The 19,143-nt window shown below is 40.9% G+C and overlaps 2 protein-coding genes across 3 annotated transcripts; one reads left to right on the forward strand and one right to left on the reverse strand.

Moving 5' to 3' along the window:
- The first annotated feature begins 1,065 nt into the window (after positions 1–1,065).
- On the forward strand, positions 1,066–5,338 carry LOC145423169 (uncharacterized). The gene is made up of 3 exons (XM_080295357.1): positions 1,066–1,860; positions 3,303–4,617; positions 4,976–5,338. The coding sequence occupies exon 2, from the start codon at positions 3,573–3,575 to the stop codon at positions 4,542–4,544; it is 972 nt and encodes a 323-aa protein (XP_080151483.1). The 5' UTR covers positions 1,066–1,860; positions 3,303–3,572; the 3' UTR covers positions 4,545–4,617; positions 4,976–5,338.
- An 8,415-nt stretch (positions 5,339–13,753) lies between these two features.
- On the reverse strand, positions 13,754–18,841 carry LOC145422792 (uncharacterized). 2 transcript variants are annotated; one of them, XM_080294599.1, is made up of 9 exons: positions 18,706–18,841; positions 16,790–17,098; positions 16,529–16,703; positions 16,342–16,425; positions 16,094–16,239; positions 15,816–15,899; positions 15,517–15,698; positions 14,933–15,157; positions 13,754–14,847 (listed from the first exon to the last, which is right to left on the reverse strand). In XM_080294599.1, exons 2-9 carry the CDS (start codon positions 17,086–17,088, stop codon positions 14,450–14,452), a joined length of 1,593 nt encoding a protein of 530 aa, XP_080150725.1. In that variant the 5' UTR covers positions 17,089–17,098; positions 18,706–18,841; the 3' UTR covers positions 13,754–14,449. The 2 variants fall into 2 exon arrangements, with proteins under 2 accessions (XP_080150725.1, XP_080150724.1); XM_080294598.1 differs by lacking the exon at positions 18,706–18,841 and having other exon boundaries at positions 16,790–18,619.
- Between the last annotated feature and the right edge of the window lie 302 nt (positions 18,842–19,143).

A 19,143-nucleotide genomic window follows, 5' to 3' on the forward strand; every position in this document is an offset into this window, starting at 1 on the left:
AGATTAAGTGCAAGAGTTGTGGATAATTAGATTATTATGACTGAATGACTGAATGTTGTGTAAAGCGCTTTGGGGTCCTATGGACTGGAAAAGCGCTATACAAATGCAGGCCATTTACCATTTACCATAAGCGCATTGTCCGCGGGTAACAACAGCAGGCGGGCAGGCTCGGTCGGGTTTATAAGTGTCCAAGATTACATGTGCAACCTTATCACCGACGTTTAGAAGCGATCTGCTCTCGTTTACTATAAAACTAAGGGACTTGGGCCCTGTGCTTCGTACGTCGCTTACTACATCCAAGATTAAATGAAACATCCAAGACCAAATCATCGCGCTAACTCTGAGCTCGCTATTCCGGTTCCCCGAACACACCTGTTGTTGACGATTAGTATAGCTGGATGAAGTAATGTGAGATCACTGGGTGGCCCAACAGGGGCTACGCATCGATAGTAGAAACATTGATCGGCAACCCTTTGATTGGTCGGCGAAAATGTCGAAGGAGCGCGCTCGGTATTTTTCGGCAGCAGAGCAAGAACTCTTGAGTGAGGGATTTCAGGAGTTTCAGAGTTTAATTAAAACGCAAGGGAACACTGCAAAGGCTGCAAAAGCAAGGAGAGAGGGCTGGCAGAAAGTTGCTGACAAATCAAACTCGTAAGTAATTCAATAATAACAATAATAATGGAGTGGATTTATATAGCGCTTTTCAAGGCACCCAAAGCGCTTTACAATGCCACTATTCATTCACTCTCACATTCACACACTGGTGGAGGCAGCTACGGTTGTAGCCACAGCTGCCCTGGGGCAGACTGACAGAAGCCAGGCTGCCATATTGCGCCATCGGCCCCTCTGGCCAACACCAGTAGGCGGTAGGGTAGATTTATCATATCACACCATATTATCCAATATTATATTACATTATATTATATTATAATATGTTATATTATATCCCCTTTCACATTAGAGCCACAACAGGACCCACTAGAACATGGGAACAAGTAAAAGTGAAATATAAGAATATTCTACAGAATGGTAATATTTATCACTTATATTGCTTTTAGTCTCTTGGAAAGAGACCCTGGAATACTCTGTTTGTTTGTTCATAACAGCAACCAAGAAAAGGGCAGAGCAAAAAAAAAGACAGGTGGTGGTCCTGCACCCCCTCGTCAACAAGTTGGTTAAGTGAATAATACCCTCACGGGAAAATCGATATCTCTCTATGAGCACACTGTCGCGCTGAGCTAAAGGATCCTGTCTGTCCCGCAATATACGCTGAATTCTGAGGACTCTCCTTATCAATCTTGCACCTTCCGCAATGGGTTGCTCGCGTAAACGGACAGGACATGGCTGCGACAGACTTCCCAAATCCACCTTCGCTTTTATAGCCGTGGTCTCTCATCTTGATTACACGAAGTAATTTACAATTACTACTCTGAAATATGAATTACATCTGTAATAATCACATACATGTAATAGAATGTTAATAGTACATTTCCCTTTTTTAGGGAATGACCTGTATGTATCTGTGTGACATCAATAAAAGGATCAAGTGCTGCATTATCTTTAGTTACATTGATGTTATTTATTTATGGTGAAACAGTGGTGGAATATCGCTGTTGCTTTCGTATGAATGACGCGGACATACCTGCGTGGCCGCGATCTAATCCTGTTTACATAAAGTAAGCCTGCTCCCGAGCAGGTTTACGCTTACGGCTCTGTTGCTATGACAGCAAGTCCCGGATGGGCTTCGGGGAACCGAACGATCCAGGATCACGCGAAATCGTCAACAATCTAATCCAGCTAACTTACTTAGCGCGGTACGAAGAACAGGCCCTTGGTGACATAAAACTTATCGAGAAAAAGGTAAACAACATAGACTGAAAGGAAGTCGTCGTGACGTCAATCTTAAGGCGACAGCCTTAAGATTTAAAAACATTATTAAAAACATTACTTTTGTCGTAACCCTCTAATTCAGTGGTAATGTAAGAATGCTTATGGATGAGCACTTACCTCCGAAAGCGTTAGCGGAATGTTCACTGTGCACAATTTCACGCACGCTGAGTCCAGCCCTGTATATGCCGCTTCAGGAGCAAAGGTATTATCATCCAATGGCTGTTCCCATCGATCTCCGCTTCGCTCACAATTTGCAGATAATTGGTGTCTCTACATGATCGATTGACAGTGTGAGATGACAGAAGCTCCATTTTCTGCTCAATGCACGTCTATTTCCAAAGCAGTTTAGCTCAGCTTTCTATCAACGACTACTTCCGGGTCATAGGTCATTCAACGCAGCTGCATTTTAAAAATTATTTTGAAGGTAAAAATAAAATCTATTTTGCTTTTGGTCCATGCTTTTATATTTAATTTGTTTGTATTGCAGTGTGGCTGTCTGAGAGAAAATACTTTTGAAAGCTTTTGAATACATTTTAAGATTGAAAGTGTGTTTGTGTATTTTTTTTCTTTTTTTTAGGCATAAAGACCTTTATATTGTTTAAAAATATGAAGGTCATCGATAGTGACACACAACACCACTCTTTTTTCCCACTTTTTAAAGCAGAAAGACATGCTCAAAACCTGAATTTTTGGCTTGAGTTTGTTCAATGCTCAAAAATGAAAAAGAGAAGAAACAGGGCGCCACCTGGTGGACTAATAAAAAAATCACAACTCTAAGGCCCCTACCTCAAATCGTCAGTGAACGTGAAAAGATCACTTTTAAATTAATGGTAATGGTTGGGCAGTGAAAAATAGCGTTTATAATGGATTTCAATGGGCCAAAATTTGATAATATAATTTGTTTTGTGTAATAAACAACTGCAAGGATAGATGATTACAACGAATAGGTGACTAATACATAAAAGTAATACACAGATGAATAATGATTATGAGTTATGATGCGTAATCATGGGAACAAGCGGGTTTACAAACGGGAGCAGCTGATTAGCATTAGAAAAGCTGAAATAATACCTCAACTGAAGCCACAAAGCCTGAATAAGTTGACACAGAAGAGACTTCAGTTTCAAGGCAAGGCAGAGATCCTTCCTTCCCACAGTGATTGTGGTCTTCAACAACTCTTTGAAGACTTGATTAGTCTGAGCTGCAACAACACCTAATTTCCCTCTGGGATTAATAAAATACTACTGAATTGAATATATATAAAGAATACACATTATATTGAAAACATACATATATATGACCATACCCATTTCTTACAAGTTGCATGCGTAATTTATATTTTAAAGTCAGTTGATAAACTACACAAACTATACAGATATACTGTAATATATATATATATTTCTATTTTATAGGTGACTGCTGCAGAGGTGACCCATGTCTACCACACTGTAAAGCACGGTTTAAGTTATAACTCGGGTGACTGTGCACTCAAACTGAATGTACGAACGCTGAATGACTCCAGTATTGCCAAAAAGATGTCCTTTGGGAGGACGAAAGCTGAAGCAGTTGTCACAGATGTTGTGTCACCAAAGGCAATAGAAGAGGTGATCAAAAAATAGAACAGTGGTGCAACTTCACCATTCTCTCTTCACACTGATGCTTCAAATAAGGGAAATCGGAAGATGTTTCCCCTTGGCCTTGCAGTTTTTTACACCAGAGGCTGTAGTTGTCAACAAGATATTGGATTTTGTAAAAATCCAGATGAGTCTGCAGAGGGAATAGTAAAAATAATACAAAGCTCTCTTGAAAACGTGGGGCTATCCTTAGATCAGGTTTCTGCATTCAGTGCTGACAATGCAAATTATGGCATCCACAACTCAGTCCTCACAAAATTCAAAGAGACCAACAGTGAGATCCTTCGTGGCAACTGCCATGCACATATTATTAATAACACTGTGAAAAAAGTCCTGGACAAGCTCTCTGTTGATGTGGAAAATATTGTCCTCAAGATATACAGCTTCTTTTCCACCTCTGCCAAAAGGAGAGAGTCCCTGAAAGAGTTCTGTGAATTTTGTGACATTGAATTCCATGATATCCTGCGCCATGTTGTGACGAGATGGCTGTCACTCAACCCTGCAATCACCCGCCTGCTGCAGAACTGGGACCCACTGAAGTCATATCTCATCAGCATTGGTGAGGAATGTCCAAGGCACCTGAAGGAATTGCTGAAGTTGACAGAAGATGCTGCTGTAGTTGAGGGAGAGGCAGACATTGTGGAAGTCTACCTCCTCTTCTGTAATAATGTCATGTGTCTGTTTGAAGAAGTGGTGAAAAAACTGGAGAAGAATGTAACCACGTCTGTTGACCTCTATTCCATCATGGAGTGTTTCCTGAAAAGACTTTTTCAGAGAAGAGATAATGGGTTCTACGGGTACCTAACAAGACAAAAGCTCCAGCGTCTCTCGCCATCTGATGCTGATGGTGCCAGGCAGGAGTTTACAGCCTTCCTAGACACTGCCATCAGTTATGTCCGGAAGCGGTTTGACTTTTCAGAAGAAAACTGGTATTTCCACCGGCAGCCCATCTCTCTAGCATCTGTGAAGATTTCCTTTGATGACATGGAGAAGATCATTGAACGGCTTCACCTTGTTTAGCCTCACTGTGTACTGTTAAACTGTATATGGTTGAAGTGACAATAACGCCGACTTGACTTGACCTGGCTGGCAGGTAAGAAGAAAACATTTGCCAGTGAAATGATAAACCATGTTTTAATAGTATTGATGGTTAAAAATAAACAAATACAATTGATAGATAACATATATAAATAAAACCATAATCATTAACTTTGTTTGTAGTGTATATACACACGCATGCAATCTTTTATACACTGTTTTACAAATTCAAGGAGTTCATATACTTAATATAATGATGGATAAATACATAATAAATAAACTATACTTATTGTATTGTTTAAATGCTATACAACGTTATAAACATATACAATACATTTTTTCCATTTATTTACCACTGTAAATGTTCTATGTACCACTTAGGATTTATGTCAACTTCTCATCTCTATTGGCAGGTTAAACATCTCTATGGCTGAGCTTTATGAAGAGTGTGTCACTGCAACCAGCCTCCTGAAGCACCTCACCAAAGAATTCAATTCAATTCAATTCAATTCAATTTTATTTATATAGCGCCAAATCACAACAAAAGTCGCCTCAATGCGCTTCATAGAACATCAGGAGAAGGAAAAGTGGCAGTCCAAGGGAACAGCAGAGAAGTGGATGGAAATTCTTCAGGCAGCTGACCTCCCCAATATGCAGGCTGTTGTATCCTTTGTACTCAGCATCCCATGTCTTGCTCAGAGTTTTACTCTGCAATCCTGAACGACAAACAACTCCTAACTGCAGCAAGAGCTAAAAAAAAAACACAAATGGAAAAAGTAGTCTGTTTCCACATAATGTAGCATTGAGCTTGAGTTCATGAGTTTGTTGGGTTTTTTTTACTTCAACTTTCAGCTACAGTCAAGGCCTTTGAGGCACAAATGTTGTGTTTACAGGTGTTCCACAGACTTTTTTTTTTGCACTTTTCTAATTGCACTAAATGTGCACTGTTACAATAATGTTTTTCTTTCTATTGTTTTCTATTAATTTATATAATTTTAGTTTAAGCAGGACAGAGTTCTTTGTGTTAATTTTGTCATTTTGCACAAAAAGTGAAGCGTACCAGTCTTTCGTTTAGGAAAGATACCTATTTTATTGTGTTAATGTTATCATTTTGCGTTAAAAATAAATGGATAAATTATCATTTGTTTCCCATGTGTTCATATCACAAAGAATATGCATCTACTTAAATGAACTTCAAGTCAAATGGTTAAAAAAATAATGTCACACACAAAAAAAGAGCTAAAAAAATTCACCACACAGGGAAGGGTGAAGACAATTGGGCCACGAGGTGTCCCTTATTTATTTTTCAGGGAGTTGGCAACCCTACTTGGAATTGAAAAATGCAAATGACCAAAAATGGTCCCACAGACAAATTTCGTGTTTGTGTAATTTTAGACATTAAAGTTCTTCTTGTCAATAACTTTTTGAAAAAAGAAGTAAACCTCAAAACTTATTTCTACATTGAGAAACACCACCTATAAAAGGGCAACACCTCTCAGTTCACTCATTTTGGACCTAACATTCAGACCATCAACAGCTCTCTTCATTGGGGATTTATCTTCTTTGGACCTTAAGGTAAGTTCAGTAATTTTTGGTGTGTGTGTGTGTGTGTGTGTGTGTGTGCGTGCACTTACCTGCTGTGTGTGTGTTAGTGATGGGTTTTCCGGCTATCCTGGAGCACTTCTGTTGTCTTTTGTACGTGTTTTGAGTTTTTATGTCCTTCTGAGTTTTTACCTGCTTCTGAGTTTTTACGTGTTTTCACGTGTTTTGGAGTTTGTACATGCTTCAGCGTTCGTACGTGATTTGAAGTTTGTATGTGCTTTGTCTCTAGGGGCCACCGTAAATATACTCTTATTTATTCAACTTCTGTTGTCTTTTGTACGTGTTTTGGAGTTTTTACGTGTTTTGGAGTTTGTACATGCTTCAGCGTTCGTACGTGATTTGAAGTTTGTATGTGCTTTGTCTCTAGGGGCCACCGTAAATATACTCTTATTTATTCAACTTCTGTTGTCTTTTGTACGTGTTTTGAGTTTTTATGTGCTTCTGAGTTTTTACGTGTTTTCACGTGTTTTGGAGTTTTTACGTGTTTTGGAGTTTGTACATGCTTCAGCGTTCGTACGTGATTTGAAGTTTGTATGTGCTTTGTCTCTAGGGGCCACCGTAAATATACTCTTATTTATTCAACTTCTGTTGTCTTTTGTACGTGTTTTGGAGTTTTTACGTGTTTTGGAGTTTGTACATGCTTCAGCGTTCGTACGTGATTTGAAGTTTGTATGTGCTTTGTCTCTAGGGGCCACCGTAAATATACTCTTATTTATTCAACTTCTGTTGTCTTTTGTACGTGTTTTGAGTTTTTACGTGTTTTCACGTGTTTTGGAGTTTTTACGTGTTTTGGAGTTTGTACATGCTTCAGCGTTCGTACGTGATTTGAAGTTTGTATGTGCTTTGTCTCTAGGGGCCACCGTAAATATACTCTTATTTATTCACTCTACATAAAATGTAATAAACAAATCATATAAAAAAAAATCAACTATTCACAATTAAACTTTTAACTATTTAAATTTTCAGCTTTTTCCTTTTACAAATTTAAAGTGAAAACAACACAAAACACTGCAAACCACAACACAGTGCACTTACCTGCTGTTTGTGTGTGTGTGTGTGTGTGTGTGTGTGTGTGTGTGTATGCACTTACCTGCTGTGTGTGTGTTACCTGATTTTATTGTGTGTACTTACCCAATTTTTTTCTTTTTACTTACCAGATTCCACCAGCCATGGAGGATGTTGCTAGGGAGAACATGGATGGTTTGGCCACAGCATTTTTGAGTTCCTCCAGTGTTTCAGATTTCCTTACTGACCCAGAGATCCTCATTCCTCTGCAGGCCAGTACTATTGACAATGCTCATGAGCAACTAGATGCTCAGTTTGATTTCGATGGCATCGTTATCGAACTGAAATTCCTGGAAAGGTTGAAGCTGTTGTTTTCAAAGTTCAACCTTTCTCTGTACCGGATCCAACAACTGCGCAATTCTTGGCATTTAATCAAGAAACATTTGGATCTCACCAAGTTTTCCATTCAAGGCCTGGAAGTGCTACACAAGGTTCGAGGCATCGACCTTATTGAGCTGGACGAAGGTTATAAATTGCATGTTGTTGCAATTCCCAGATCCCTTGTTAAGGTGGACAAAGCCTGTCAGTCCCCGGGATATTTTCTCACAGAAACCATTGAACTCATCAATGGTATGATGGTCAACTTTGTGAAGAGTCTTAGAACCCTCCCAGTGGGAGATCTTGATCGACCCTCTGTACAGAAGACAGTCCTGCAGAACAAAGGGTACATGAATGTCCTACCTCAGGATCAAGAGTTCGTGCTTTGTACTATTGATCAGTCCAAGGATTTGTTGCTTGAACATCCGACATTGGATCTCCATTTTTTTGTTTACAAGTTTGGCCAAAAGTCACATGAACCACTCATTTTATCCAAAATCACAGATTTCCAGAATATCGTTCGGTGTTCTCTGCATGTGGCGTGCAATGTGATTCCAGATGACACCAACACCCAATTTTTTTGGTCTAGAGCTGGTTTACAGTTGTTGGTTGGGCCAAGAGCAACACTTTTCACCGCCATGTCCATGCACGAGTGTGCAAACTTTCAGACAGTGCTGGATCAACATGAGCTGGATGTTGCTCCAGCTTTGGCTAAAATTGCCAGTCTGCCGTTTGTCACCTTTTGGCAGTTTTACGTGTCCAGTCCACACACCCACTATCAATCAACCTTCCGACACCCAGTAAGTGGGTTGATAGTGAATTGTGGGCTGAGCCACCCCAACTACCAGAAAGCTATTCACACACGTGCGGAGGATTACTACGTCCACATGCAGGACCTTGCCATCAAGTCCAAATGCAACTACCCCTTGCGCATTGAGATGGTCCAGGGGCTGGATGAAGAGCATTTAGGAGAACTGAAGGAACCCATTCCTGCTCACTCTTTCTTCCGGATTCCTAATATCCAAAGGTTATTGGAGAACGTCCCAATGCTCGTACCTTTCCAATGGAAGGAGGAAGAGTTAAGCCTCCAGTCTGTCCTTTCGCAGTGTCTAACCCACATGGTTGAGGAGCTCTGGCAGCTGGGCCAACAGCACGAGGGCAAAGGTGGGTTTCTGCCCACGTGGAGAGCCTTTCAGCTAGAAATAGCACTAGAAGAGGCATTCCATGGACACCCCTTGTCTAACGTTGACATTGTGTATTCCTCTGCCCTGGGCACAAGTTCTCGGCATGAATTCAGTGCCACACATGTCCGGGGCTTCATGGCGCTTGGCCCTGCAACTGGGCCAGCAATTGAGGACACACCTCCCCCTTTGTTACACTGGACCAAGGATCCCCTACAGGTTCTTCGAGTTCGCAGGGTGTTTTCCCTCACATGTAACATGGGGTGTGAGCCTGCCATAGTTGGTCCCTCACTTCTCCTCCTTCTGCTGCAAGATATTTTTCGGCGAAATGAAGAGATCCCCGTCGCTGCGCTCCAGGGAGCCAAGTGCCCTGAGAATTTGAAGGGACACGTCAACCTTTCCGCATTGGTTGAGAACCTCGCCATAAGGGACTCTTTTCCAACACCTTTCACCTTCTCCAGGGCCAGGGTGCTCATTGAAGATTGTGGCAAAGATGTTCAAGAATGCCTGAAGGCTGGCTTCGTTGAAATGAAGATCAGGTGGTTCCCCGACTTGAAATTTCGTGATCTCCGGGGAACCCGTAAGGCAACTTGGAACTTCGTTGACTTTGTTGAAGTCCACAACGATGACCAACAGCCTTCAGTGGAGGCACAGTCATCAGCCATGGTTGGAGATATTGCAATGGAGATGGAGCGACGTTCGCTTTGCTATGCCCGGAATCTTGACAGATACAAGGAACATGGCATGCCATGGTTGGTCGATGTACTGAAAAGGCTTCCAAAACAGATCGATCCTGAAACTCAGAAGAAAATTCTCGTTCTGGTGAGTTCAGTTGGCCTCCTGATGAACCGGGATTTCGTATCTTTTGAGAAAATCAAGGATCTGCTACTCGAGCTAAAGGTCAGTCAAGCGGACCTTCAGAAATGTAAGATTCTGTCTACATCTCCATGTCAGCGTACGTTTGGATTCACCCTGTACAAACTGTACTACGACATCCCATATCGTATGGTGATCCAGCCAGTGCATCCAAAGAAGAAGCCTCCAACACTGCAACTGGAGCTTGATCATGTGGAACTTCCCGTCCTGCTGGAGGATGAAGAGCCTCAGGTTGTGAGCACAAGCGCAGTGTTCATCCCTGCCAATGTCAGCAGGCGTTGGTCAGACATAGAGATAGGCTTTGTGAACACGGACCCTTCAGTCAGGGTAAAGAATGCATATGCACAGTATGTGCGGGATTGCAAGGCTGCAGGCTTGTCTGCCCGGTCTTACCAGGCATTTGTCAAGAAAAGACTGCACTTGGTGTCAATGTTGGACAAATAAAGAATTGGTGTTACAGAATTCACCAATCCAGTGCTTTTTCAAGTTATGGTGTGATGAAAAACTTATTGTCTTTTTTTTTTAAACTAAGTTTTGATTTTTTTCCCCATGTTACACGAGTGTGATGCCATGTTACGGTTGTAAACATGTTTCCAAAATTGTTAATTTTACCTTGTTTGCTTTGAAAACGTAATTCTTGTAATCAAACAATAAATGTTCGCTTTGTAAATATATCTGATAATTCTGTTTTTGACATCATGTTCTGTTAAAAAATCATTGTTGAGATGAAAATAATGTATGTTATTTTTGTAAACATTTGTGAGAGAAAATGAAAAAAAAAAAGTTAAATTTTCTGCGTCTGTCATTGTCTTTCGTTTGTTTTTTAAATACACAGCAAGTGTCACTCTCTCTCTCTCTGTCTGTCACAAACACAGACACACACACAGACAGACAGACACTGTGAGGTCTGCAGTGCAAAATTTGAATTTTAGTGCTTGGTGATTTCTCTCTCTCTCTCTGTCTGTCTCTCTGTCACACACACACACACACACACACTTATTTCTGCACAAACTCGCCTCACCTGGGAGACATGAAAAATATTATCCATCTTCACCTTAATAGGCAGAACCAGCTGAATGGTAACAGGATTTAACTTTGCTTCCGCTGGGAAAGGACCAATAAATCGAGAATATAAACCCTTCATGCTCCTTTCAAGCTCCCCTACCCTGATACTATGTACATTTAAGATAAAGCTTTTTTTGTTTTCAGTAGAGCAGGGCGATATGGCCAAAAATATTTATCACGATATATATTTGAAAATTTGCGATAACGATATAACTGACGATATAATTGATGCGAGACAAAATACAACTCCACAACATTACTAGCGCAAAAAGACAACCTTCCATTTATTTTCACTTAAACAAGAAGCTGGTTTTTATGTACATTAAAGCTTTATAAAAATGTAACAGTGCAAATGCAAATTCCTTGCTGAAAGTTTAACCAAAAGGCATTTCCAGTAGAAATGGGCTGACATATCCTGAGCATAACCATGTATAATATCCACTGAAGTTAAAAAGAGGTGCTTTGCAACATTAAACTGCAGTGTGCAGTACGTATTTTTCGGACCGTAAGGTGCACGGGATTATAAGGCACATTAAGCGAAACAAAGCAGTCAGATAAATCAAACTTTATTAAACTCATTCTTCTTGCTTCCTCCACTTCTGTACCATTGATTCATTAATGTTGAATTCTCTGGCAGCTGCTCTATTCCCATGTTGTTGCAGTATATTAATGACTAACCTCGTATTGTGGATGGATTATCTCAGTTGTTCTCCTGACTGAAGTTTGGTCCGTTTACAGCATCCTGCCATGCGATTGCATTTGTCTCTAACCATGAAGAACCTTCACGTTAACTTTTATAAGTGGAAAAATGTTAGTGTTCGTCCTCCAGCTTCACTGTTTATGTTATGCTAACATAGCTGTGTCACTAGTGATCACGTAGCACATCATTATATACCAGCTAGCCCAACTTCAGTAACCCTACAAACGTCACTGCTGTTTAGTTTCCTGTCTTCATTTATGTTGGAAGTGATAGCAGAGCTGTACGTTTGATTTTTTTCAGAAATCTCTCAGTCAGAACATGCTATATCATGCTTAGGTAACTAGCGAAACTAGCGAGCTAACTTCCGCTAGCTTCCTGCTAGCTTCTAACTCCGTTAAATGGTAAATGGCCTGTATTTATATAGCGCTTTTCTAGTCCCTAAGGACCCCAAAGCGCTTTACATATCCAGTCATCCACCCATTCACACACACATTCACACACTGGTGATGGTAAGCTACATTGTAGCCACAGCCACCCTGGGGCGCACTGACAGAGGCGAGGCTGCTGGACACTGGCGCCACCAGGCCCTCTGACCACCACCAGTAGGCAACAGGTGAAGTGTCTTGCCCAAGGACACAACGACCGAGACTGTCCAAGCTGGGGCTCGAACCGGCAACCTTCCGATTACAAGGCGAACTCCCAACTCTTGAGCCACGATCGCCTGTAAATGTAATACATTTTGTTTTCATGGATGCCTGGAAGTTAAACTTCATAGTTACACCTGGTAAAGCAGCAATGCTGATCGTTTTATTAAAGATGAAAGAATTTAGACAGTTTTTAACTCTTAGTGATGCTGCAGTGTTCGTTTGACCTGAAGCATCACTAAGAGTTTAGGACCCAGATTACTCCCAGATTTAAGGGCATCTTAGTCCGACGGCCGCTTGCATGTTCTGCAAAAAAAATGTGCTTTGTCGTGTATCTGACGGACAAACACCAAACCAGTTCCACATCACTGAAGTTGCACCATTTTTACAAACCAATTCTGGTTCATCTGTTTCACTCAACAATCGGCCATGTGCGTATGAAAACAAAGGCACTGCGCATGCGCGTTTTACTCATATTCTATCGCGATATTTCATTTTCCTATCGTAGCCTAACATTATACCGGTATTACCGTGAACGGTATAATATGGCCCAGCCCTAGTTTTCAGTATATGTAAAAGTATGGCTTTGTTATTCTATGTAATAATTTCTGAAAAACCTTTAGGTATTTATTTTATAAAGTCCATTTTTTATAATTTCAAGTAACATACTAACAGCTTCACTGTTCACCTTTCGCTCTTATAATCTAGCCAACCTTTATGTACTTGAGTAAGAAAACGGTATCTCACTGTACGGTAACTGATCAGCCAGTATGGTTTTAGGAAATTTTGAATTAGGCAGAATGACATTTTCATTATTGTTTTTATTTTTTATTTATTTATTTATGTATTCATCTTTGCTTTACCACCCTTCTGAAATCTCAGCTGAAAACCATATTCTCCATGGTAATCTGTTGTTACTGGGACAGTGGAGGCTTGGGATGTAATGCCATCTTTTTACAAACTGTCATTTGGTATCTCTCCCTTAATTGCTGGTCATTGATGAGCAACACATCGATGCAGCTATCTGTCCTCCATATGTACAATTATAGAAACATACAGACACACAGACACCTTTTAAGCCCTTGTCCTCTGATCAGGTGTCCATGTAGCATTTACCTGGACCACTGTCACCAAACCACCTGTTTCATAATACATATAATGTTTAATCTGCACTGGTCACTCCACGTTATTGTCATTGATATTTATATTTAAAAGTGCAATACTGTAATTTTCTGCTGCTCATTCCTGTGCAATATCCCATCTGCCCTCCCGTCATATTTCTTTTCAAGATTTTCTTATTTAATCACTAGTGTACATATATTTATATTTATAGATAAATATATATTTAGTCATCTTTTCTCTTTTACCATGTCTCTCTAATATTTTGCTCCTTACTATTTTTATTTTTTCTTATTATTTTATTTTCTTATATTTTCTCCTACTGTATCATGCTGCTGAGTGACTGCTGCTCGTCAAACACATTTCATTGCAATGTTGACCCTGTGCTAACTTGCATATGACAAATAAAACTGAAAACATGTAAGCTAATGGTCCCAACGTGCTTAAAATACATTTTTTAATTATCTGTGTAATTTCTGTTCATATTTAAATTAAGAGGGGGTGGCAGTAAAAACTCTAACAGAAATGTCATCAAGTACACTTTCAAACGATTGCGCTGTACGGACTCGCGTACTTGACTACTGAGAAATGACTTTCACGTCAGACTTAGCGGCTCTTATTTATCCAAAGTGCGACACCTGAGCGCAGACCCGGGCTGTTAAACAAATATGAGCAAATGCAGATGTCAGACAGACTGTCCAAATTCTCCCAAAAAATCTGCAGGCACCTGTTTAAAATTAGGGTTAGAATAGAAAATTCTAAGTCTATTATTGAGATATTCTTATTTTCTGTTAGTAGTTAATCTTTGCAAATGACAAGAGATAATGCCTAGATATCTCACCTCATCTTTCATCTGTGTATTACATATTAACTGCAGGAGACACTCATGTAGAGCTAGTATCTCACATTTATTATTATTATTGTTATTATTCATCTGTAAACCTGACGTGTTTCATAATTGCCTTGGCTATGTTAATCCTCATGCTCTTCAGGAGGCGTCAAGACGCGGGGAACACAAATGAGAAATTAAAATGGAGCCACAGTGGAAGCAAAACCAGACACCTGAACATGGAAACACAAGACTTTCACAATAAAACACGAAACGGTGAACGTAAATAATACAATATGAAGCAGAGTTAAATTTGGAAACATCACACTTTATTTCAATACGTAAATTAAAACAAAACAAAAAACCCTCAAACCACATTTAAATTACATGCAAGACAATGTAAAAACATCTGTGTTTTTTTAGAATAAAATCACTACATAAAAAAAGCCCATGCAAAGAGAAGAGGAAAAGAACAGATAAAATGAAAGTCAGCTGTCCAGCCACTCCAAGTCTTCCCCTTCACCACCATAAGATTTCCGAGTTACCCCGTAGTCCCATAATACCTCCTCACCAACTGCGATGTCCTTCAGGGCAATGAAAAGTATTGTCTCCTGAGGTCCTGCAGGGAAGTTCATTGTAAACTTCTGTGGCTTGGTGTTTGGATTTTTCCGGGAATGGTTCATTCGCCTCCCATAGGTGTCAATGTCGGGATGACAGGCACAGGGGAATGCAGTGGCATCGATGCACATCCCTCGGTCACACTCGTCCCTGAAGAAGAACAGATACCCCGACTGGGGCCTCCGTTTCCCTTCTGCTTCAGTGATATATGTCCCGTGGTAATCGCACACTATATCCCCTTTGTGGAAAGGCATAAGTGCGATCACACCTGTAAGTTGAAAGAGACCATCGGTCATGACAGGGCTCTTAGAAACGTTCACTTGCAATTTGTCTAAATGTTGTGTGCATTTTACCTTTGCCCTTCCGTTCCCCGAAGTCTTGCAAAGCCAGGCCCTTCCACTTCTGCTCTGCAATCGAAGACATGAGGGACTGGTTGTCTTGCATACTGGGCTGCGGAGCAACCCAGGCCTGCAAGATGGCATTGACAGTGGGCTTGTTGGTGTCCCATTTCTCCTTGTCCAAAGCCATCTGCACACGTGCAGGCTGAGGTGGGTTTCCTCTTCTGCCAACTGACTGACCTAAATGAAGTGGTCACAAAGCGATGTACAAGAAATAATGCAAGTGATTATTGCGGCTTAAAAATGAAAAATCAACCATATGCATTTTAGTCAATCACGTATTTGTACCTTAAAATATTCCATATATTTATAATTGAGCTATCTGTGTATATTTGGGTGTACAACATTGAGTCGGTTGAACTTACATGTATTGTATTATTTAATTAGTTCAGACTGTTACTGCTATTGTCTCTACACAAGTGTATTTCCACATAATTTTCTTAGAGATTATTAAAGTATTTTCATTCTGAAATACATACAAAACAAACAAAGCAATGCAACAGAAGCAGCTCCATTAACATGACATGCCCAGGCCTTACCGAGAATGTACCCAACTCTGTTCTTCAGCTGAATATCCCTCCATTTCTTGTAGTGGTGTCTGTGCTGTAGAAAGCCAGCCTGTACACACTGCCGTTTGGATGGTGGCTCTCCAGTCAGCGTGACCGGGAAGGCCTGCAGGAAGGCATCCCATTCTTGGAGTGGCAGATGCGTAGATGATGTGCTACATGAAAGGTGTAGAGGAGGGGATGCATCAAATCCATCAAAAGTTTTTAAATGTGGAAACGTGTAACACAGGTTGACTTGTGGTAGTGTGTGATATTTTTAAAAAAAAGTGTACCTGGCCTGTCCTGGTGTCGGTAGTCCTCCTACTGAGCTTGATGCTGACTCAGCCATAGCATCCCCAGGTTCAGTGCTCAGGTATCTGTGGTTTTTAATGCATGCAAATTAATTAGAGCCAAGAGAGATGAAAAAACCAAAATACAAGGGGCGAACATCTCTGACATACAGCAACATATGTGGCTGACTGTTATGAGTCCAGGGTTAGGGTTTCTCTGTCAGATCAAAGAAACAAATCTTTCTTAATATGCTATTGATCCAGTTAGGTCAAGCACTCACCTCGCTTTCAGGCGTTTTACATCTAATGATGGGTTGGACAGTGGGACCCCACATTCTCCTAGGAAGAACTTGCCCCTGTCATCGCTGCCAGCAATTTGATTTTGCAAGGACACTGGACGGATGTTCCTAAAATAGCAGTCCAACAACTGCAGAGAAAAAAAGGAATCAATGTTAAATATCTCATAAAATCAATTCACAAGGTGCCTATAGAGCAAGAAGAGAGTCGCTGCTGAGAATGAATGACTTACTTGTTCTTCCTGGCTGGTTATCTTCAAGTTACCACTCAGCTCAACACCATCAGCTACTGCTTTCCGCGCCATCCAGTCCTCTACCTGTGTATGTAAAAAAAAAAGGTGTTGGAGCTTAAAGAAATACAGACTTACATCAGCTGTCATTTCACTTATCGTGCACTTTGGTTGTTGGTGGCGCACTTACACAAAGTTCTTGAACAGCATTTCCTGTCAGTCCATGTTGTAAAATCAGGATGGCCTCACAGTACTGTCTGAAGGTAGTCATTGCATATGTGGGGATGCAATCACCGCCAGAAAGTCTTGTGTGGAAATATTCAATATCCTTCTTGGCCACGGCAAGAATTTCCTTCTTATCAGACCTATTGCAAATGTGACAGAGGTAAGACATTATTGAAAGTTTGTATGTGTCATCCAATATGTGGAAGTGGCAATAAGGTCATCATACCTCGCTGTTGGCACAACTGTCGAAAACGCTTGGGGACTGTTCGTGATGATAAATCCACGTGTTTGAAGGCGAGTGCAGAGTTTAATGCAAGATTCTTCATCCTTGCAGTACTCCTGGAGCTCTGAGAAGTTCCAGACTCTACCTTCATTAGAAAACAGCTTCTGTGAAGCAATGGCTCTGGAAGCTTCTTCCTCACATTCCTGTGGTGTGCAGTCTTTCAGGCACACTCTGCTCAGGTGTGTGCGAATGGACTGTTGCGGCTTTTTACAAAGCAGGCAGTAGACAATGTTTCTCTCCATCTTGTTTGCACTGTAAATACAAAGAGTGAGAGGCAGAAAGTGAGAGAGAAAAACTGCATACCAATTTAGTTTATTTTGATAGTATGAGAAAACAAACAAAGAACAACAACAATACATCCACACACAAACTTTGCTTCCATCCCACCCCCCCAAAAAAACTTAAAGAAAAAAAAGTTTTAAAACAAGTTTTAAAGTTTAAAAATGAGGAGAATGGCACATGCAAGTTTTACATGTTCAACCTGTCACGGCTGCCGAGGCGAGCCGTGTGGATTTAGAAGGAGGACCCAAGATGCAGGCAGTGGATGAGATACCGGTGGTTTTATTTACAGAGGTGTAGAAGCAAACAAACAGTGGGGCATAACAAACAACTAAAGACACCTAAACTGGGAGAACTAAAATAACAGACCTGGGAGCATATGACAACGGATGATGAATAGCAGAGAGACGCAGACGAGGAACAGGACTCCGTGGAACACAGGGTAACAGACTGACACAGAGTTACACAGACTGACACGGAGGAACACAGACGAACCGGCAACAGGCAGGAGAACACACAGGGCTTAAATACACACACCAGTAATCAGGGGTTGAGAGACAGGAGGGCAACACAGCTGGGAGGAATCTGGGCTGACGGGACAGGGGAAACGTAAACTGATCACACTCACATACGACGCGGACCTTCACAATAAAACAGGAAACTTGCATTAAAATATTCATTAAAATACCTCATTTGTAGATACCATCATTTTGTAGACCGCGGCTGAATACCCGCTAACTAGCTTTAGCATCCAGCTTCACCACGAGACAAAGAAATCACCCAAACACGCATAAATTCCAATCCAGGCAGAGAGACATACGCATAAATAAATCACTTTCAAACCGGGAGACGCTTAATATCCACTAAATAGCTTTAGGTGCCGAACATGACCACGACAGACAAAGAATCACCCAGTCACATGAAAAAAATCGCGATCGCCAAGATACACATACAAAGAAAAAATCACTTCGCTTCTTACAAGTTTTAATTACAAACGATACCTCTGGAATAAAGTGACGTCCAAGTGCTAACCACACCATCATTTTGTAGATACCTCATTTGTAGATACCATCATTTTGTAGACCGCGGCTGAATACCCGCTAACTAGCTTTAGCATCCAGCTTCACCACGAGACAAAGAAATCACCCAAACACGCATAAATTCCAATCCAGGCAGAGAGACATACGCATAAATAAATCACTTTCAAACCGGGAGACGCTTAATATCCACTAAATAGCTTTAGGTGCCGAACATGACCACGACAGACAAAGAATCACCCAGTCACATGAAAATAATCGCGATCGCCAAGATACACATACAAAGAAAAAAAATCACTTCGCTTCTTACAAGTTTTAATTACAAACGATACCTCTGGAATAAAGTGACGTCCAAGTGCTAACCACACCATCATTTTGTAGATACCTCATTTGTAGATACCATCATTTTGTAGACCTCGGCTGAATACCCGCTAACTAGCGTTAGCATCTGCCGAACATGACCACGACAAAGAATCACCCAGACACATTAAAAAATCACTTTCAAAGCTAAATTTTAAACCGGAGAGAGAGAGATACACTTACCTTGTCAAACCTTACACTGTTGTTCCGAATACTTCAGAAAATGATGTTCAAATCTCAATTTCAAAACGTAGGAGAGGTGGACAGATGCATGCGGGTCCAGCATACGCTACGGTGTCTTCTAAGGTCAAATTCAAACTGGAGGAGGGGCGGACTGACGCGCGCCGTTGATAGTGTCATCATTACGTTAATCCGAATAGGCCGCACCACTCCCGGCATACCACTAGAATAAAGGAATTATCGGCCCATATTAACGAAAAATAAGTCCAGTGTGAAACAGTCGCTTGGCGAGCGATCGGGTGGTTTAGCGAGTGTCAGCCTCTTAAGTTTAAGACAAGCCCGGCTGCTTTTTAAGCGACGCGGCGCTAGCTACCCAGCTAGCGTCAGTACACAGGAACTACTTCCGGTAGTTATACAAAATAAAAGCGTCCCCCATTATAA

Source organism: Astatotilapia calliptera, chromosome 20 (genome assembly GCF_964374335.1).
Source record: "Astatotilapia calliptera chromosome 20, fAstCal68.1, whole genome shotgun sequence".
NCBI lineage: Eukaryota > Metazoa > Chordata > Actinopteri > Cichliformes > Cichlidae > Astatotilapia > Astatotilapia calliptera.

Coding starts and splice junctions, on each gene's coding strand:
- LOC145423169 (XM_080295357.1), top strand. CDS start 3,573: ATGTTTCCCCTTGGCCTTGCAGTTTTTTACACCAGAGGCTGTAGTTGT.
- LOC145422792 (XM_080294598.1), bottom strand. CDS start 17,205: ATGTATTGTTGTTGTTCTTTGTTTGTTTTCTCATACTATCAAAATAAA. Junction 16,426..16,528: donor ATGCTGTTCAAGAACTTTGT/GTAAGTGCGCCA, acceptor TTACATACACAG/GTAGAGGACTGGATGGCGCG. Junction 15,699..15,815: donor CCGACACCAGGACAGGCCAG/GTACACTTTTTT, acceptor CCTTTCATGTAG/CACATCATCTACGCATCTGC.